Source organism: Dromaius novaehollandiae, chromosome W (genome assembly GCF_036370855.1).
Source record: "Dromaius novaehollandiae isolate bDroNov1 chromosome W, bDroNov1.hap1, whole genome shotgun sequence".
Lineage (NCBI taxonomy): Eukaryota > Metazoa > Chordata > Aves > Casuariiformes > Dromaiidae > Dromaius > Dromaius novaehollandiae.
The window spans coordinates 61293791-61313708 of NC_088130.1; the positions used below are offsets into that span (position 1 = coordinate 61293791).

Sequence of the window (19918 nt, forward strand, 5' to 3'; positions counted from 1 at the left end):
TAATATGCTGTCTTTCTGTGACAGCATGTAGTATTTCATGCAGAGAGGTGTCAGACTGCAGATGACAAACCATCTCATATAAAACCCAAACACTTAAATTGTTAATTTGGTAAGTTTTTTTCAAAAAAAGTGGCTAATCTTGGGATTTGATTTTTCAATTTAATGTAAGCGCTGATCCTTGTAAGTCTCCAAACTAAAATTCTGCATTTAAAAAATAATTTAAAGTCAACTAGTAAGCCTGAAGAGTAGAGAAGATTATAGGTGCCCAGGGGAAAGATAAGGACCCAATGGAATAGAGAAGCCCAGCATGTGAAATTGAACTATGTTGCTCTGAATGTTTTCTGTATCCTCAAGAGTGGAAGTGCGTGTAGAATAATGCCATGTCCTCTATGCTGTATGAAATTTCAGACAGGATGTACTTGCTAATCTCCAAACTTGTGAGATACCAGGGAAAAAATCTTCTAAACGCAGTTAAAGTCTGATTGCTTAAGTGAGTTCTTCAGAGCTTTGATGGTCCTTATCAGGAGGAAGCAATTGCAGCTAACTTCTGACATTAGAACAACGTCACAGGTTGCAATTGCATCTGTATCTGAAAGTGAAACAGCAAATATTTAAACTCAAGACACTTGCTAGGAATTATCAAATACTTTTTAAATTGAGGAACTAAAGGCAAATTCTTGTCACTTCCTTGAGGCAGGTTAAATGCCAGAAGAGGGGAGAGATGGGCATTTGGTCCCATGGCAGATCATGCTGAGCCATGTTATTTAGCTGAATGTTAGAGATTTGGCAGTATGTTTTCTCATGTGGGTATTTGGGTGTCTCAAAACCTTTGAGAAAGTGCCAAGAGGACCAAGGGCTTGATTATTCCTCTGGCTTGTGTTAATTTTAACAAGAAAAAGGCAAGGATCTCCTTCTAAAATGTGCAGCAGTGAATTTAACTAGTCCATAAGCATAAAATTAAACTTCTTGACCTAAAGCAGCCTTGACTGAGGGAGAATGTCAGTGGCAATACTGACTGGGCAAAAAGATTTTCATGGCAAAAGCATCAGATGGGATGAGTAATTCCCAGGATGACATGAGCCTAGGGTAACAAATGGTACTCTCCTTGGCTCCAGGGCTAACCAGTTGGACAACATGCATTGACTTTTTCCCTGTTAGGGCTATTAAAAGGGGCAGCTTCCTCCTAAAGCATGTCAAGATGTTTAGAAATTCTACTGCTGAGTATTCAGCCTCCATGACAAACAAGATTATGTGCCATTAAAAGCCATGAGCATGTAAATTGAGTGGCAGGATGCGTTCTCCCTGCTGCTATGCAGTGCCATTAGGAAGGTCTTTTGTATTAGTCTGTGGCAGGCAATGATAGTGGCAAATGACTGGACCCACCTGGGAGGACGCAAAGCCATCTCTGCTGTGATGGACCACCAGTATTGCAACACCATGTTTTGGCTCCTTAATGTCCAACTGTCTCTTCAGCTTGTTTCTCTGAAGATGATGTTCCAAAACCTGTAAATTTAGTAGTCTGATGCTTGGCTATTTAGTTTTTTTCCAACATCTTCAAGACAGAAAATGTCTTGTGCATTCCCTGTGAGGAAAAAAGGGATATATTTTTTCACCTTGTATGTGGAAGAAATTGAGGTATATGTCAGATCTGGGAAAGCCAACTTAAGTGGTAGTGAGTTGTCTAGAGGCCAGTGGGGATCGATGATAGCCCATTGCTGATCTATCGACCAAAGACTTTGGTCAGCCTTCTTCATCCAGTGTTACTCCTCTTGATTCCTATTTTGGATTAATATTCAGTAGAAAAATAAAGAGTTCTTGCTTACTCAGTCTCAGTTTCTGTACTGTGTTCTTTTTTTAAACAAGATGTTGCATGGGTTTAAGGAAACTTTTAAATTAGACTTGATCCAAATCTGTATAAATTGTGGCTTAAAATAGCTATTTCTGTTCAGTTCACAGCAGTATGCACTCACTCACTGTTAGCAATCAAATGATGCAAAATTGACATAAACCTAATAAAGAGTTTTCTTACAGGTTTTTGAGTTGGTTTAACAGACTCAGTCAATCTCAGTCTCGGTACGCCAGGCTAAATGTGCATGACTGCTGTTCTTGCCATCCTCTGAGTTTATCCTATGCGTGAATTTGTAACGATGATAGTACAGGATTGCCTCTCTTGATGACTGCTAGTCAGTTTGAAAATGGATGAGGTGATTGTAGCTGCTTAAATACCATGTAGCCATTGGCAAATCTTAATGAGCTCAATGTTCTGAACCTCATAGGTTTGATCATTTTTTGTTAATTCTTATTAATATTTAAGCACTAACACTATGTTCAGTTAGATTAAACCAGCAGCAATACAATTCTTTCCTTCTTTCAGACCCTGTTTACCTCAGTTCCTTTTTTTAGAAAAACTTTAGAAATTGTGAAGTGTTTTTGTGCTCTATTTATTCAGGTTCCCGGGATGGTTCGATGGGTCTCTGGGAAGTCACAGAGGATGTGCTGTCCAAAAGTGATGCCAGGCATAATCTCTCTCAAGTTCCTGTCTATGCCCACATAACGCACAGGGCTCTGAAGGATATTCCCAAGGAGAACACCAATCCTGACAATTGCAAAGTTCGAGCATTGGCTTTCAACAATAAGAACAAGGTCAGTAAGATAAACAAGGTGGTTGAGAGAAGTCCTAAAAGTGTCTGTGTGTTCTTTTTTTTTTTCGTGACCTAAGTCAAATATGCTGGAGATGCAACCTCATTCTTTTGGATCCTTCTTGTATCAGATGGCCATCTTCATCTATTATTTCTGTTTCTGGCCCAAGTGAACAGAGAAGACCTAGAAGGGGAGGAAAAAAAGATCAGAAGGACGTTTTCCTGTTAGTTTGGTTTTTAGTCTTGCACCTTCAGTGTGTGTGTGTATGAGGCTGGGATGTGGAGATGTTTGCAATAAATTGATGAAACACTTCTTGCAGCTTGGCTCCTGCTCTTGGTGCTTCCCCCCTTTCATGAAGACTGACTAACCTTCAGGTAGTTCCTGTTTCGATGGCTGAATTGTTGCTGGATTGCTCAGCAAGTGAGGTGACTGACACAAGACAGACACCAGTACCTGCTTTGGTGGTGTTTTGTTGGCATTTGACAAATGCTGAATGTGAACCTCCCCCATGCTGATGTTTTGTTATTACTAGGGATGAATCCCACTGAGGGAAGTGGGAGTAGCAGTTCTTCCTCTGCTACTTTTGTTTCTGCCCTCAATGAACAGGGAAGGTTTGGAGCAAAGACTACTTTCTGAAGGAGCCCAATACTCTTGTGCACTTTATTTTATATTATAGCTGTTAATTATCTCCCCTTTGCAGACCTCATCTAGCTTTTTCAATATAGTAGTGCCTGGAAATAAACGATTACCTCAGGGTAGGAACCAGCATGGGAGCTGCTGAAGAGAATTGCCAGCTCTAGCTTGTACTGTGCAATGATTCATTATTTGATTGTTTGTGTAACAAGATTTATATTTTTTAAAGTTATTATTTTGTTATTTACTGTTTTGCTCACTCTTACTTTACCTGGCACCTTTGTTGCTGTATTGCATTCTATCAATCAAAGTCAATATAAAATGAAAACTTGTCTTGATAAGCATGCACAGGATTATGGATGAGTTCAGCCTGGAATATGCAGCCTGCCTCATAATCTGAGTTTGTAAGGACATGTATCATGCAGAAGCTAACTCTTATTTTTCATAGGAGTTGGGAGCTGTGTCCCTAGATGGATATTTTCATCTCTGGAAAGCAGAACACACACTATCAAAGGTACTTTTCTGTTTGGTGTGAAACTTCAACAATGGTCTAGCAATTAAGGCTATTCTCTACTTTTCGTCTCCATCAAATGCTTGAAGAATGTACAGCAGTATCTGTAAAATACTTAAAAGCTTAATGTTAAATAAAGTGTCCTAAAAACTAAACTTGAAGAAAAAAGCTCCCCACTCCCTTATTTTGGAGGTCGGGAGGTGCTCTTAGTTTTTTCTAGTTCCAGGTGAGCTGTAGTTCATGGTTTTGTAGAGTATGATGAACACTTGATTAGCTGTGTTCATAAAGGAAGTTGCACTTGTTTAAGTGTACTTGCAAATTAAACCCAGCCATACCTATGCTAGTGTATGAGGTAAACTATTTCAGCTGGGAGCTGATGTCTCTGTACACCTGGTTAAGTCTTTTTAAGTTACTCCTTGAAACAATATTCCAATTTCTGTGGTCAGGTTGTTGCTGTTCTCTTAAAGTTCTGTTTGTGATGAACCCATTTTCTAGCTGCATTTTGCTTTTTCATGGCAACTTTCTTGAACATAGCTTACAGGATTATTTTATTAACTTCTCGCTTTTTTCATAATTGTTTCTTTCCTATGTTTCCAGTTACTTTCCACAAAGTTGCCATACTGCAGGGAGAATGTGTGTTTGGCTTATGGTCAGGAGTGGTCGGTGTATGCAGTAGGATCACAGGCACATGTCTCCTTCCTGGATCCAAGGCAGCCTTCTCACAATGTTAAATCCGTCTGCTCCAAAGAACGAGGCAGTGGTAAGGAACGTCTCAAATAGTGCATGCTTCAAACAGTTTGCCTGCAGAAGTAGCATTTAAGGCTTCAGTAAAACAAACTGCTAATAAATAGGAAGACTTTTTCATGTGTTATCTGAAAATAAATCAAGTGTTTGCACTGCTATTAATACTGTCTGTTCTTACACTTTTCTCTGGGAATGGAGCTCTGCCATCATATTGGGAGTCTCTGCTATGACTGAATGCTTTCTTTATAATTTTAAAGCCATGAATGTGACTTTCAGTATTCAATGTATATTTACCTCAAATAGAGTTCACTCTTAAATTCACTGCAGATTTGAGTGCTCTGTTTTCCTTTTCTGATGTGGATGTACTGTGCACTTGAGCCTTACACCAGGCCTTTGTGTGAGGGCTCACGGGGTGGATGGTCCCACATGCTTCTCCCCATGCCTTTTATTTTGAAGCATGAGAAGGCACTGTGGTGTGACCTGCTACTTAATCCATACTAATCCATGACTAATAAGTTGCAGTCCTTGTTTAGCTAGGCTCTGAGCACCCATCTCTTCATCAGGCAATTTATCAAAATGGAATGCATGTAGACAGTGTTAGGAAAGTCTTATCTATAAGGTTACTGGCATTTGAGCAGTGCTGTCCAGATGCATGTCAGGGTCTGTTTTCTTAAATTCATTTATGGGAGGATTTTCTGTAATGTGAGAACTGGTGCTTCACAAACTTACGCTGTCACTTGAACAGCTTACCAGCAACAGTCTTTGTCCTGGACCACTGTCAGTGAGGGTACTGTGGAGCCTGTTACTCTTTGCTGTCATGGGGAAGAAGTACCATGACACTTGACTGTTGCCCAATGGCTGTTGGTGGCTAATTCTATCTTGAGTATGTGATCATTTGTGGTGGAAATTATATATGCATAGGTAGTACCTCTAGGACACTAGTTCGTGTCTGGAGAGAGCCACTGTTCTGTACAGTCAGTGTTCTGCATAGTAGGCAAATCTTCAAACACTTATTATTGGTGCTGTGGTGCAGGCACTTAAGTAATATTGTTTCCCAAGATGCTGAGTGTTTCCCCTTTTTTGATCCCCTTGGGACTTTGCATGGTGCAGCACCTCTAGAAAGCAGGCGGCTGATTCTTGGACTAAACCTGGGTTGACTTTTAAGTGCTCTGAATTGTTATCTATGGGCTCTCTTCTTCCAAATGCACCTGCTGAATGTGGGAAGTCCACATTATCTTCAGATCATTAATGTCATTGTACACAAAAGCAGTCCAGAGAGAGGTTGTAATTTATTAAGACTCGAATTAGGGCTGGTATTTCCCCACTGCAACCGCAGCTGCTCTGTGCAATATAAAAAGGCAGTTAATGCATTTCAGTGTCTCTTGTAAGTGTTGCTTTCTCTAGCAACTGTAGGTGAAAATGCAGGGCTCTGAACTCTAGATCTTGATCTGCAGCAGCACTTGCTTTCTCTCTGGCTGGCATACAGTGCATTGTTTTGTGTTCTTTCATACTTCAGTGATGACTTTTTATCCTGAAGTGTTACATAGTGGATAAAGCATCTGCAGCATGGACTAACTCTTCTCTTTGGGCAGAATGCATTACTGCATCTTCACTTCTTTTTGGGAAATGTATGGCCTTCTGGTCCCTCAAGAGTGAGACTCCATTTGCTACCTCAAATATTCCAGGCCCCACATAGTACAGTGCTGGGTATGTTCGAGGGATTAATTTGATCAGCTGTAGGCACAGATTGTGCTTTTAGTTTGATGTGAATGATTAATCCTAAATGCTTCAGCCCTCTAGGAACCAATTTGAAGTGTTGTTCTTGAAAGCATACTCTAAATATCCTTTTAGTAGTGGATATATCACTGGTTCCTTCAGTTCATCTTTTGATTAGAAAAAGATCCACGGTCTTTAATAAAAGCTATAAAATGCAGAAATAGAATTGAAAAATATCTGCTGTTTGCATCCATCCTCCACCTGTTTCTGTTAAGCAAGTGTTCTGCTGGGTTGCTTCTCGAGAGCACTTTACTACCAAGCTTTGACTTTTTCCTTTTACTCAAGTGACTGGTCTCACTGATTGCACCTGCTTAAAGCCTTCATTTGCCTGCCAGAGCCAGGCCCTTGTAATGGGAAAAGAGATGTCTCTGACTTTCGGATGCGTTTGCAGTTCTGTGAATGAAATAGGAAGTTCTTAAATCTGGTGAATATAATTCAGCAGGTGTGAGACTTGCATAGCATTTTCCCTCCTATTAAGCTAGCTTTCAGTGAAGACCTCCTACCTTGCATCTGAAGCACAACAGCGTGGCCTTGCCTGATCTGAGCGTGTGTCACAGATGCACATGACTGTGGATATAACATCAGGTTGTGGAGATGGAAGGAGAAGTATGGGTTTCTAGTTAGGACTCGTCTAAAGAGGGCGGGATGCTCCCCAGCACTGCATCCATGCCTTTTTGGATGTCCACAGTCGTGTGCCCTGCTGAATATTTTCCAGTATCTGACAATTTTTGTGACTTTTAATCCCACTTGGTTGGTACAGTGATGGCAGTTGGCATTTGGATTTAGCTGGCATAGTAATTCACTTTTTCCCCTCCTGTTTGGATGCTTGTTTTGTCTTTGTTTCTGTGGATTTTTAGTCTTATTTAGAGTAACACCAGCGTTTATAACCTTGCATCATGTGTGGGCACCAGAAACCACAGATGTGATGGGGTTTAACTTGTGTAAAAGAGCAGTTTGGTAGAGTGTATGCACAGAACAAAGATTTTGCACAGTAAATAGTGAAGAAATGGCAGGGCCTTTAGCAAATCACAAATTCCTACACACAGAATCCCCCTGAAACTATTTTAGAGGGATCCTTGTTTAGTTGAGGATTTAGATTTTGTGAAAGCAAAATGTACTACCTTTACTAACTCTTATCATAACTGCTAGAATGTGCTAGAGTTTTGCTTGGACTGGAACCTTGCTGTGGCTTCCCATGTGCTGGTGCAATGTGATATTGCTTGATACCTGGTCTGTTTTCATTGCTAGGTAAAGTGCTAAAAAGGACAAAATGTACACACTACAAAAACATAAGGTGCACTTGCGTGAGAATATTTGAGTAATGATAGCTTCAAAGTTACTTAAGAGTTTGACCTATCTGAGCAGGAAGGGGACTAGTGATTGTTCTGGTTATACCTGCATGCAATTATTCTTGCTGCTGCTGATCAGCAAAATGCACTTGGTATCAGCTGGGACAGTAATTTTGCTCATGTGGTTGTTTATCACAGCTTGGCAGGTATCTAGATAGGGTGTAGGTTCATGGGGGGAAACCAGTATGAAGTTCTTTCCACTGTGTGTTGCCATGTACTTTCTCATGGTGTGTTCACTTAGAGCCTCTTCTCATAGACAGAACAAAGCTTTTCTTGATCCTAAACTGCTTGTGATCTTTGCTCATCTGGCAGAGCTGGGGCCTGCTGAGAATGAAGCTGCTTACTATGCACCATCAGTGTAGTTGATGGACTCAGAGGAGAAGGGAAGCAGTATATATAATTGGACCTGCTGTTTCAGTGGCATAAATGGCATTTACCTGCACTGCTTCATAGTGATGGGGAAATTATATGCTACAGGGTATAGTAGAAGTAGTTTCACTTAAAAATATTAGACATCAAGCAGTAATGCTGCAGAGCCAGAGTATGCATCTTCCTTACTGGACTGTATGTTCTTTCTTTCCGACAGGTATTCGATCAGTGAGCTTCTATGAGCACATCATCACGGTGGGAACAGGGCAAGGTTCCTTATTGTTTTATGATATCAGAGCCCAGCGGTTCCTGGATGAAAAGCCTCCGCGTGCCTGCTACGGCCAGAAGCAGAAACTAGGTGGAAGTGAAATTCTGAAGTTGACTACTGGGAAAGGTTGGCTGGTGAGTAGCTTGTAGCTGTTGGAGACTCCTTATGTAAGAGTGCTACAGGGCTTGAGCACCAGTTCATTTTACAGTAATGGGATCTATTGCATGAAATGAGTCCCAGTAAAACAATCATGTAGCTAACTGATAACTGTAATGAGGAAAAGTAAGAACTTTTGCAGAAATGTTGTCCACAAAAGCTGTGTGGAAGTGTATTGAATGTGAGCGTAAGGCATGAAGACTACTTTTCCCATGCACTGATTTATAAATGGACTAAATATTATCTTTATGCTTTCTGAATGTAAGCTGACTTCTAGTTTTCAGTACCTCATATACAAAATATATTATCTTTTTTCAAAAAGAGGTGCTAATCTAATGTGGTCCTCAAGGCAAAGGAGGTAATTGTGTACAGGTTTAGAAATTATAGCTTCTTGAAATAGTGCTGTGGCACACAGTTGAGTCCTGTGTGTTATCATAAAGCAGTTAGTGGCTTTGTCTAAGTTATTGCCACTTTCTTTTCTATCACTGTGATGTAACTTTCAAAACTAATGAAACTTGATACCTTTTCCTTTCCCCCACCCTGGCCCAAATAATTGGTGGCATAAACTTGCTCAGAAAAAGCTTCAGGAAGTGTCTGATATCTTCTAGTTCAAACCGATTTGTCTGAAGCTTCAGAGTATATTCCAAGAATATTGAGAACGTGCTTTTTTAGGCTTTGGAAAATATCTTCTAAAGTATCTATTTAGATACTTTGGAAAGTATCAATCCAAAACAAATTTTTCAGTTGTTTGGGCTTTGTGGCAACAATAACAATCTGAACTTTCCTTTAACAGAATCATGATGAAACCTGGAGGAATTATTTTTCTGATATTAATTTCTTCCCAAATGCTGTTTACACCCACTGCTACGACTCGTCTGGAACGAAACTCTTTGTGGCAGGAGGCCCCCTTCCATCAGGACTTCATGGGAATTATGCTGGTCTCTGGAGCTAATAACTCTTTACAAATGCTGATCTTTACACAGATTTCCACTTTTCCTTTTTTTAACAAAGAAATTGTGTGATGCCATTGATTTCTGATTTAAATGCAAGTTATTTTTTGGCAGAGTTTTCTGTTGGTCTCCAACAGTTTTGTACATCTTTTTGAACCAGTTTTTTGCTTTAACCTCCTTGATCCTTTATATGAAGGGTTTTTGAAATCCCTTTTTATTGTATTTACTCCAAATGACTCTTTCCCCACATTTAGGCTATCTTGGCCATATGCCCCCTCCCCTACTTTGCCATGAGGTAGGATTCCTTTCTTATAGAGTGGTTGCTCCTGGGCTTTCTGTGAAAGTCTAGGGGCTGTGTATGTGCAGGTACTTTGTCAGTTACATTACCTGGAGTGAGGACTACTTGTAATTAAAAAAAAAAAAAAATAGTAAAAATATTTATAAGAGATAAGCTACTACTTTATCTGCAGAGCCTGGCCCAGGCCTGAGTTGATCTTATTTTTTAAAAGTACAAGTCTAATGACACTGTTTATATGTAGAGGAATACAGTAAATTTCAGCTGTACTCATTGGAACCCAGGGACGGATTCCCCAGGGGTATTGCCCATCAAGCCCAAACTGCAGCAGTGTATCTCAGCAGTGTATTTGAATTGTAGTTTTCACCAGTGCCAGGAGCAAAACTTGATCTTCTGTTTGTTCTCTGCCTATCCCAGGTATCAGCTTGCACAACTGGAGTTTCAGGGTAGGCTGTTCTGCAGCATGGCTATTGCAGGGCAACATCGCATCAAAACTGAGGGTTGAGGCTTACTAGAGGTGCGATGAGGAAATGGGGGCTAGGGATATGAGTTGTCTTGTCAATAAATGAGTTAACCGTTTCCCAGATGAGCTAAGGCTCCCAAGCACACTGCTGTGGTAGCTCATGGGTTCCTGATAGTCTGTCTAAAACCCAGGATCTTTTTTGTCCCAGGTGAGGAAGCTTTCTCAGCCCCACTTTAGCTCTTCTGGTTAGTTGTTAGGAGAGTTGTTAGCCAGCACCTCTAACAAACCAATGGAAGAAATAAATTGTTATTTTCCCTAAGGTTGAAAAGTGTATCTCAGACTTTCCAGTGCAGGCTAGAAGCTTACCGTGTAGTAAGATAACTTGCCATTAGCTCATGTTTGCATTAGCATCTGTTGTCATCCTGCTTGCTATAGGAGATACTCAGCCTTTCCCCAGAGTCCCCTGCCTTCATTCTGTATTCAGACTGCCTTGAACTTCACCTGGGATTGTGGGTGGGGAGAATAGGTGTGTGCACTCCTGGAAGAGGAGGAGGATCTTATCCAGTACTCAGCTAAAACACAGGGCTCCAGGGTGCTCCTCCTGGTCCTCTACCAGGCAGTAGGAACTTTGGGCTTCTCACTGATGCTTCCATCCTCTGCTGGGATGAATGCCCTTCTCCTGTCCCTATCACTGGCGGAGCAGAGAACGTGCCTGTGCCTATACCTTGGCTGCTTTTGTGCCAAATGGGCAGTTCGTTGAAGCTGAGAAAAAAGACAAGGTGGGGAGACATGCTGTTTTCCTGTCTCAGCTGGAGAGTACAGCCACTGTGGTAGAGTAGCATGAGTCCCTTAAGCAGTTTCTGCCAGATTTAGTGCAGCTAGTCTGCCCATGTCCTTAAAGGCCCTCTTGTCTTTGCACTGAGCATCTCCATCAATAATGCCAAGCAGTGAGGCTCTGGCTTCTTTTCTATTTGGTAGTGAAGTTGACTTGGATGAAAATCCTGTAAGTAATGCAGTTCCCTCCCATCTGGGTGGCAGTCAGGGCAAGTGAAGAGATGTGCAGCTGTTCCAGAAATATAATTTACTTAAACTGAGTCCTGACATCGGTGCTTGACAAAGATTTTTGCTGCATTTCATAATTCTACTTCCCTTGTGGGTTGGCTGCTTAAACTGAATCAGTTCACAGCACTGTGTGCCTGGCTATTCAGGTTTTTCTCAGAAAAGTGGCCATTACAACAGCAGTGAATGAGCTCTCCCAAATTCTATTTTATTTAGAGTTGTTCATTGATTTTAAATAATATTGTTGCATTTAGGTTGTTCTGTGACAGCAATGTATTACTTTGGTTATTTTAGAGGTTTTGGAGAGGGGATATAGGCAGAGAAAAAACAAATTCTGAAGTATGGCAGGATGTGTGTTTCTGGGATTACTCCTTCAGCTGCTGTATAAGATTACTCCTGTTGCAGGAAATTCTGCTCAGCTCTTTTATTTGGGCTTGATTGGAGTGTGGGTTTCTTTTTTGTCTCTTTGAGAAAGTGGACCCTTGAGTCTACTTCAGCCTCCTTCAGTTTTTCAGAAACAACAGTTAATAGGTAGGCACTTAGTGTCACTGGTGTCAAAGGAGACTTGTGGTCTGGAAATCCTAGCCCTGATGTCGATCTATTAAATTTGAACACTTCAGGTCTGGGCAGGGGGACAAAGAGGGGTTCATATGGCCTGAGCTTCGGCGCCCAAATTTGGAGACTGATCTTCCTAGAGTCAGCTGAGCCTTTTGCTGCAGAGGACAGCTCAGGACCTCTGTGATATTGATTTCCCCAAGGTACCTTAATTTGTGGTCCTAAAGCTTGGTGGTTTGAGTGCCCTTTTCCTCCTTTTTCCTCCCCTTTTTCTGCATAGGAATCTTAAGACAATTCTCAGAATCTGGACAATGCTGTAAAATCCCTTTGAGTTTCACAGGCTTCTGTCTATTCTGCTTTCAGTGTCCCGTCCCCCCACCCCCCAGTAACTTCTCACATGGAGGGAGCCATCCTTGTTGCATTGTGGGAAAGCCCATAAAAACTAGAAACAAACTAGATAAGTGCTATCAAGCATTTGAGGCAGAGAGAATTTCAATTCCAGTCTGTTTCAGTGATTTTAAATGCTTGTAACAATACAGACATGTTTCAGAATATCTTGTGTTGGGTGTCCTTTTAAGGTAGACACACGAGCCCTTCAGGCTGAAGTCATGTCATTTTAAATCCATTCACTGGTAGAAACTGAGGCAGGGAAAGGAGAGGATATGCCAGCTATCCAAGTGTAAGGTATAGGAAAAATGGAAGAAGAACCCAGACTTTCTCACTTGATGCAACTGTGTTGCCCTACTGATTTAGGTGTCAGAACTGAAATCTAGGGTCATGGTGAGAAAGGCAGAGGTTTCCAAATGAAGTATGGGAGAGGTGGTACAGCAAGGAGTCTCCGCTCAGCATGAAGGTGAGTAGGTAGGCATATCTCATCATTCAAATGGCAGTTGCACCCCTGTGATAGGTGGATTTAGTCTGACTACACTCAGCTTAAACAGCTCACTGTGCTGTGTTGAGACCCAGTGGGATTTGAATTTTCAGACTGTCTTAACTTTCACAATGTTTCTTAACGATTTCTCTCCCTCAGTCTTTCCTGTCCTCCTTGAATGATTTATTTGTGGTGCCTCTTCCCTCCCAAATCATCCCAGTCTTTATCGCAGCAATATTGTACTTGCAGGGGTGACCTCTGTCAAACAGAAATGGGCCTGCTAGCATTTGGACAAGCCATGTTTGAAACCTTCAGTTTGCTTTGTTTTTAAACTAGACTAGGCTAAAGCTAGAACTGGGCAGTTGCCATTTTGCATACTAGCTGACTGATGGGGTTGGAAAGGGAGGGAAACCTTTAATCGTGATAGAAGACTGTCAGACTTCTCTTTTTTTTTTTCTTGCTATTTGGCTTTTCAGTAATGCAGGATCTTAGGTGCTGCAGTTGAGTGTAGCAAGCAGTTAAATTTTACCACTCAGTTCTTTTCACTAGACTAGCATATTAATTTGGGGTATTTTGGTATATTTGGGTATTATACTTTCAATATTCACATGCAATCAAGCTAATAACTTAGGGGTTCAGTAGTACCCAGCTCATGAGTAACTGGGTAGCAGCCCCTTGATAGCTATCAGTATTATGTGATGGACATTCCTGAGGAAGCAGAAGCTGCTTTGCCATGTTAGCCTGAGCATAGCAATGAGGGTTATTCACAGCCTCTTTCACTAAACACCTGATTCTTGGTAATTCCTGTAGCCTTTCTCCTTGTATAGTAACGTCAGCCAAGGAAGAATCGCTGCTGTTCTCCCCAGGTGCTTAAGGAAGTGAGTGAACTGCAGTCCATTTCTGCTTGGTTCCCTCATCAGTCTGCTGGTGTTAGTCCAAGGTGAATAAATTACGAAAGAATAGTAAATAGGTGTTTGTTCCTAGTTTCAATTGTTCTTTTTACATGTAGATCCATTTGAAGGCACATTGCAGGAGCACCCAGTGATCTTGTGGATTTAGTCTGTCCACAAAGGTTACGTTTACACTGTGGGTGAGACTTGTGACTGACTTAATGAGGGAGGCCCCTCAACTTCACTGTGGGGAAATGTTTGCCACCTCTCTTTGAAATCTTTGGTAATTTTTATATCTTAAGGATTAAGAGACTTGTATCAGTTACTTTTCTTTAAAACTTCATCCTCTTCTGTCATCTGAGCACTTGCTTTGTACAAAGCTTGTAGCTGCAGAGACTAAGATTAAAGTTATGATCCAGCTATGTCAAGTGGTGGATTTGTCTTAATTTTTGTCCCTCAGCTGAGAAGCACTAGCTGACCTTGTGAATGAATGTCCCTCACTTGGTGCAAATGTGAAATAAAGCAGGTTTGGTTAGACTGTTTGTGGAAGCACCCATTTTATTTGTTTGCAAGAAACCAAGAACAGATGGGCTGTCAGTCATTGTATCTCAGCAAAGGAGCAGCATCTTCCAGCAGCCAAGTGGGAACTCAGAGATGTATTTGTGGTAGTCTGATACCATTATTTTCCTTTAAAACCATTTTTCCATGGTGTCTGAAGTGCTCTTAATTAGTCACAGCAGTGATTGCAGCATAAGCTAAATTACTGAACTTGAGTAGAGCTAATATGCAGGAAGGCTGCTGAAGAGCTGTGTGAAATGCAGACCAGAGTTGATACTCTGCCTAGCCCATGCTGAACCCTGGACTACTCTGCTAGCCATACACAAAGTCTCTAATTTCAAGCCAAGTGAAAATACACCTGTGTGCACTGCTGGCCATCCTGCAGCTACAGCCTATGGTGTGACTTCAACTCAAAGTGCAATTGTCTGAGTGTTGCACCATCTTTAGTAACTTACATCTCTGAAGAACAGACACCAAGAGTTTGTCCATGCTCTAGATGGGGGGAGTGGAAAGGAGAATACAGCTGCACCTTGTTTGAAGGGTTCTCCTGCATGTGGTCTCCCTTGGCTTTGCAAGTGGGCACTTCAGTGGGAAGGATAGACAAGAGGGTACCAGAAAAGAGATGAAGGCCCAATAAAAGGGTTTAGTATTCCTCTTGAGACACCTGAGGAGTTAAGGCAGAGCAAGATGCCTCATCATTGCTCAGGAGGTACTTTGTAAAAGGGCTGAATCTAAAATGTATTTTCAGAGAGACCAAGTAGATCTCCATTTCATTCTTCTTTTCCCATGTGTAATTTTCAAGGATTTAAATTAGGAGGCATCCTCCTCTTTGTTTGCAATGCTGGGTTTCTTCATCAAAACCATCTGGTACTTAGCTAACTGACAGAATGCTCTTGACAGAAAGGAATCTTCCCAGTTAAAAATGGAGTGCCATTTTCTGATAGCCTCTCCCTCTAGTATTGTGCTGGGACTGGTCTGGTCCAAGGAAGTACACACAGATCTAAAACAGAGTGCCAGGGTTGGTGGAGTTGGGAAATTCTGGCCTGCCTGACCACTTCTGGACCCCCCCCTCCCCCCCCCCCCCCAAAAAAAAAGTAAAATACTTGATTATATACAAATTCTGGTCATTGAATTAAAATCAAAAGAGGGATGTATAATACACTTGAAGCAGTGTGGTATGTCTTTACAGCCTTAGATGTTTTTTTTTCTTTCCCCCTGCCCCAACAAAAATTGTGAAGTCAATGCTTTGTTTTCTTGGGAACTGCTTTTTTAGATTCCCTTGTTAATAGGGAAAATTCAGGTGCTGAATCTTACATCTCATTAAACTTGTACTTTTTATGTGCCCGCTCACTTGGTTTCCTTTCCCTTTCAAGGCCTCCCACAGTCTCAGGGTATATAAATCACTATGACTCATCCAAATAATAACAAAATGGACCAACCAGAGGTTAATGTGCCTTTCTCTTATGGTACCTTGATCTTTGTAAAGTTATCTCACAAACTCATCACTGTCTTAGGGCTGGGTACATGCACTGTCTTTTTCTAAGATGTACGTGTTGAAGTTGCAACAGGTTTGTGCTGTTAATCATGATTCATTTGCTTTAGGATGTGGTGTAGACACAAATCAAATGCACTGGTTTGTCTGGGGATCAGTCTTTCCTGTGACATCTAACAGTGCTTGCCTGTATGTTAACATGTACACAAATGCTGGATCTTCCCCATTGCCTATGATGTACTTGTATATGATGCACAGACTACTCAAGGCATTTCAAAATGTGCGGTGATCACAACTTGTTGTCTGAGGGTAGGCTGTCCTACAGTGAACTGTTTTTTGTTTTGTTTTCCAAATATATTTAAAGATCCAAAGCCTTGGTGGGGGGATCAGGACTTGCTGACACTTGTTGGATTTTGTTCTGAATCCAAGGTCTGATGTTTGTTAACAACTCTTGCAATTCCACCCATCTAACAGAGCCTTTCTCAGCTTGCTATTTCTGTCATGAGCTGTGTCAGAAACAGCACTGGATCCTGAACTATCATAGAAGCTGTCAAGTGAAGTAGTAACAGCTCTCTTTAAATGCAGCGCATGTGTTCTTAAATGTAAGGCAAAACTGTTTAAAACTATTGATGCAGTTGGCAAATGAAGCTGTGGGAAGTTGCAGATAGAATGCAAAACTAACCTGTCTGCATGTACAGCTCGAGTGTTCAGCAGTATCTTGTAAATTGTTTTTCCTCTCTGAAAAGTGACTTTTTTGAGACAAAGACATTACATGTTTGGCTTTATTTCTTATGTATCTTTGTTCTTGCAAACTCAAACTGAGATCTGGAATTTGGGCCAGGTTTCTGCCTCTTTTGCTGTTAGCAGAGGATGGTGTGATTGCTGCGAGATACCCCTTCCCAGTTCTAAGCTTAATCTGCTCATGAGAGTATGGAAATAGGAACACTTCCTCGATTGTGGCCTTAAATGGGTATGCATATACATAAATTAGGTACAGAATTCTTCTAGTCCACGAGATTACTTTTGTCTTAAAATCAACACAATTAGTCATCAATGTACTGACATTAATCACTGGTCAAGGAGCTTTAGTGTATGTGTATTTCCTGTTCTAACTGTATCTTTTCTCTGTACCTCACTGCAGATTTAATCTGAAGTTCTTTTTTTAGTTTTTGCTAACTTTGGTGTTTCTTAAAATTCAGTCAAGTCCCATCTTTATATGCAATCACTTTTCAGAGTAGAACAGATTGGTTTCACCTTATTTTGTAATCTTCAGCACTTTCTTCTTTCCCATTTACCTTTCCCTAGTTTACCTTTAATAATCAATTCAAAGCTGTTTGCCTAGTCTGAAAAACATCAAGTCATAATAAAAAGATGTGGCCCACCATAGAAAGATTACTTTGTTCTTTTACTGTAAACAGTTACTGTCTGGCTGAATCAAAAGTGGTGACTCCCGCTCCTGCAAAATCTGCAGAAGCTGCGATTCTCTTGCATCCATATTGCACAGTTGATGTCAGCAGGTGTGGAAGCAGAGGTGCCCTGCTTCTGCATCTAGTATTTGTTAAACTGATCCGTGGTGTGCTAGTCAAGAGCATTGCACCCTTGGCTCTTTTCTCAAGGTCATAACTGAAGACTGATACAGGGGGCAGAAAGCAAAAGGCTCATCACTGACTTTCTGCTGACTCTTGATGCCATTTGAAGGGTCTCTCCACAGATAGTTTTTCTTGCAAAATTGATGGGTTATGAGAAAACTGTACTACTAATCATAGCTAAACTCTGACCCTGTGCTTAAATGGCCACAGTTTCTGTAACTGGCTTTGGCCAGTGGTATTACCAAAAGCTGGCTGTGTTCAGAGATGAGCTGGTATTTGAATGTTTGAGCAATGGAAGCCTTGAGGTTTTGCTCCATCATGCCTTATGCTTATATATATGACTGCACATTAGTTAATTCTAGAGTATTTCAATGGAAACTGCTGGTCATCCATCTTCAGATGAGGTGTGAAGATGGCATGGGGAAGAACCAGCTCTTCACTGGTCATAGTCACTCACTCTCCCCCTTGTCACTCAACGTTCCTGACTTGTCTCTTCTCTTTGTTTTCATGATTGATTAAGAGCACTGTGCTTTACTGCTGCCACCAGCCACCTCCATATGCTTCCTGCTGGGATGATGGAATGAAAGGGCCTTGTCTGCTGGTCTGTCCACCTGGCTGTTCATTGAATTAGCACTGGCTATGTGTGCAGGGGTGTAAATGCCACCTGGGATTTACTACTTCAGTTGGCTGCTCTCCAGGTGGCGCTCACAATGCAGGTGATAGTGGGACCATTGCTAAAATGTCTGGATTTAGAAAAAACTTCTAACAGGCTCTGTCACTCTTGTTCAAATGCTTTGTCTCCATTCTCAGCCTCTTGTCCTGGCCTCACTCCCTCCTGGCCACCCTCTGCCCCACTGGACTCAAGCATGTTCCCTGTTCTCTACCAGTTCTGCAAAGCCTGGGGGCATGTGTTTAAGCTGCATTTTGAGACTTCTGCACCCACTTAAGCAGTAACTTACTGAATTGGGGCCTTGCTTACAGGCTCCCTATTCATTTTACCCAGCTCTGGATAGCGCTCTGAACTGGTATCCTCCTTTCAATCTGAAGGGCTTTGCTCTAAACTCATTCCTGCTCCACAGAGGAGTGAGTTCCTGCACTACTGGCTATTTCAATTAGGTTGTTCTTATTTGCCCCTTATTTATTCTGGGGTTCACTGCATATGTACAAAATGCTATTGACTTTTTTTCCTCAACTTTCTCCTGAATGTGGTATAGGGGTCCACCCTGTGAGGCATCAGAACTGTTTGTCCACCTCCAAGGTGCACAGAAGCAAGGATCTCTTGCATGAACAAGCTTTAGGGAGGAAAAGCAGCTGCATACACAGAATTGGAAAGGTATCTCTGGTAGAATAGGTAAGGGAGCAGTTTAAGATTTTTAAATAGAAAACAGAGTAACTGAGTTTTGGGGTTTTTTAAATTGCTTTGACTGGAGGTTTGCCTGTTTTCTAATCAACAGAAAGTTGCAATGTATACTGAGGTTTTTGTTGATCAATGCAAAATGTGCCTCTCAACTATAATGCAAAAGTCAGTCTGTCTCACTTTGTTTGCAATGCAAGAAATTCAACTGAAGACTGATTTAATTCTTGTTTCTTGCTCTTAAGTGTTAACATCCACAGAACAGTCCTTGCTGGTCTTTCCCAAGCACCATACAACACTATCTCCCTATTTCACAGCAAAAAAGGGATTGCATTGAGCACTGGAACCTGCTGAACTTCCTTGGTTTGAGAGAGACACCGGAGAGAAGAGTTCAGGTTCCATGTGTTTTAAATATAACTTTAAAGCAATGCAGCTACTCTGTCAGATCAGCACCATTTTCTACCTTTCCCTCCATTTAAATTGGAATATAAAAGTAAACTCAGCAATATGTGATCCAGTTGATGTGCTTGCAGGTGGAACATGGGGTTTTTGAAATTTGAGGACTGAGAATTTCTCTTGTATGAAAGAACTCGGTATGGTACAAAAGTTTGGATCTCTGATTACAGCTCTTTTGTCAGCTTGCTAAATGCAAGTACTTCGAACTCTTCTGAAGACGACTGTGATGGAAGAGCTGTGAAGGTGTAGGCTGGAACTTACCATTTTAGGTCATCTGTGTGTTGCTCGACTACATGGACAATGTATTGGTGATTTTACAGATTGATATCCATGTGTCAGTCACAAATAACTCTTAATTTGCTGTTTGGGGTGAAACTGTTAATAGATACATTTCCAGATCAAATTAAGAGCCTAATTTTCCATCTTGCATTAACCGAGTTACTGTGTTCACATGCCAGAAAGATGTTGCTCTTTGAAAAAGCATGTTAGTGTGTGTGGCAATGACCCATGCACTTTTTAAATACCTAGATCTTGTACGTTCTCACCTGAGTATTGTTAACCATGCTGTAGTCTGACAAATGGATCTTTTACTACTGCCCTGTTATATAGAATAATTGTAATTAACTGCAGTTTGTTTTTCCACTACTTGAAGTTGTGTGATCTGAAAATTGGTGAACAAAAAGTATTTGTGCATCTTACTATGGGTATCTCTAAATAAAATGTATTTGTATAGTGTGTTGGGCTGATGGTTTCCTTTACTTGCAAATCTTCCTGTTGCTAGTAAATCCAGGGCAGGCTGAGAGCAAGTAGCCTTGGGTTTTTCCCTTTAACAGTTTGGCTTTTGTGCTTACATGACTGAGTCAAAGGAAATAAAATGAACTTTTTTTTTTTTTTTTTTTAAATCAGTGATTGGATTGATATCCCAAGAGCAGGTTCTCAG

General features: G+C 41.1%; 1 protein-coding gene and 1 long non-coding RNA gene across 2 annotated transcripts in view; one reads left to right on the forward strand and one right to left on the reverse strand.

Moving 5' to 3' along the window:
* Positions 1 to 19713, forward strand: part of LOC135324302 (DDB1- and CUL4-associated factor 12) — a 32483-nt gene extending 12770 nt beyond the window's left edge. The window contains exons 5-9 of the mRNA XM_064500290.1: positions 2450 to 2643; positions 3722 to 3787; positions 4382 to 4544; positions 8240 to 8424; positions 9240 to 19713. Coding sequence (XP_064356360.1) covers positions 2450 to 2643; positions 3722 to 3787; positions 4382 to 4544; positions 8240 to 8424; positions 9240 to 9398 — 767 coding nt within the window. The 3' untranslated portion in view covers positions 9399 to 19713. The remainder of the gene's footprint in view (positions 1 to 2449; positions 2644 to 3721; positions 3788 to 4381; positions 4545 to 8239; positions 8425 to 9239) is intronic.
* Positions 146 to 2451, reverse strand: LOC135324303 (uncharacterized). Its single transcript, XR_010385668.1, has 2 exons — positions 1384 to 2451; positions 146 to 589 (listed from the first exon to the last, which is right to left on the reverse strand). It is a non-coding gene; the product is annotated as an uncharacterized LOC135324303 (long non-coding RNA).
* Positions 19714 to 19918: the final 205 nt, after the last annotated feature.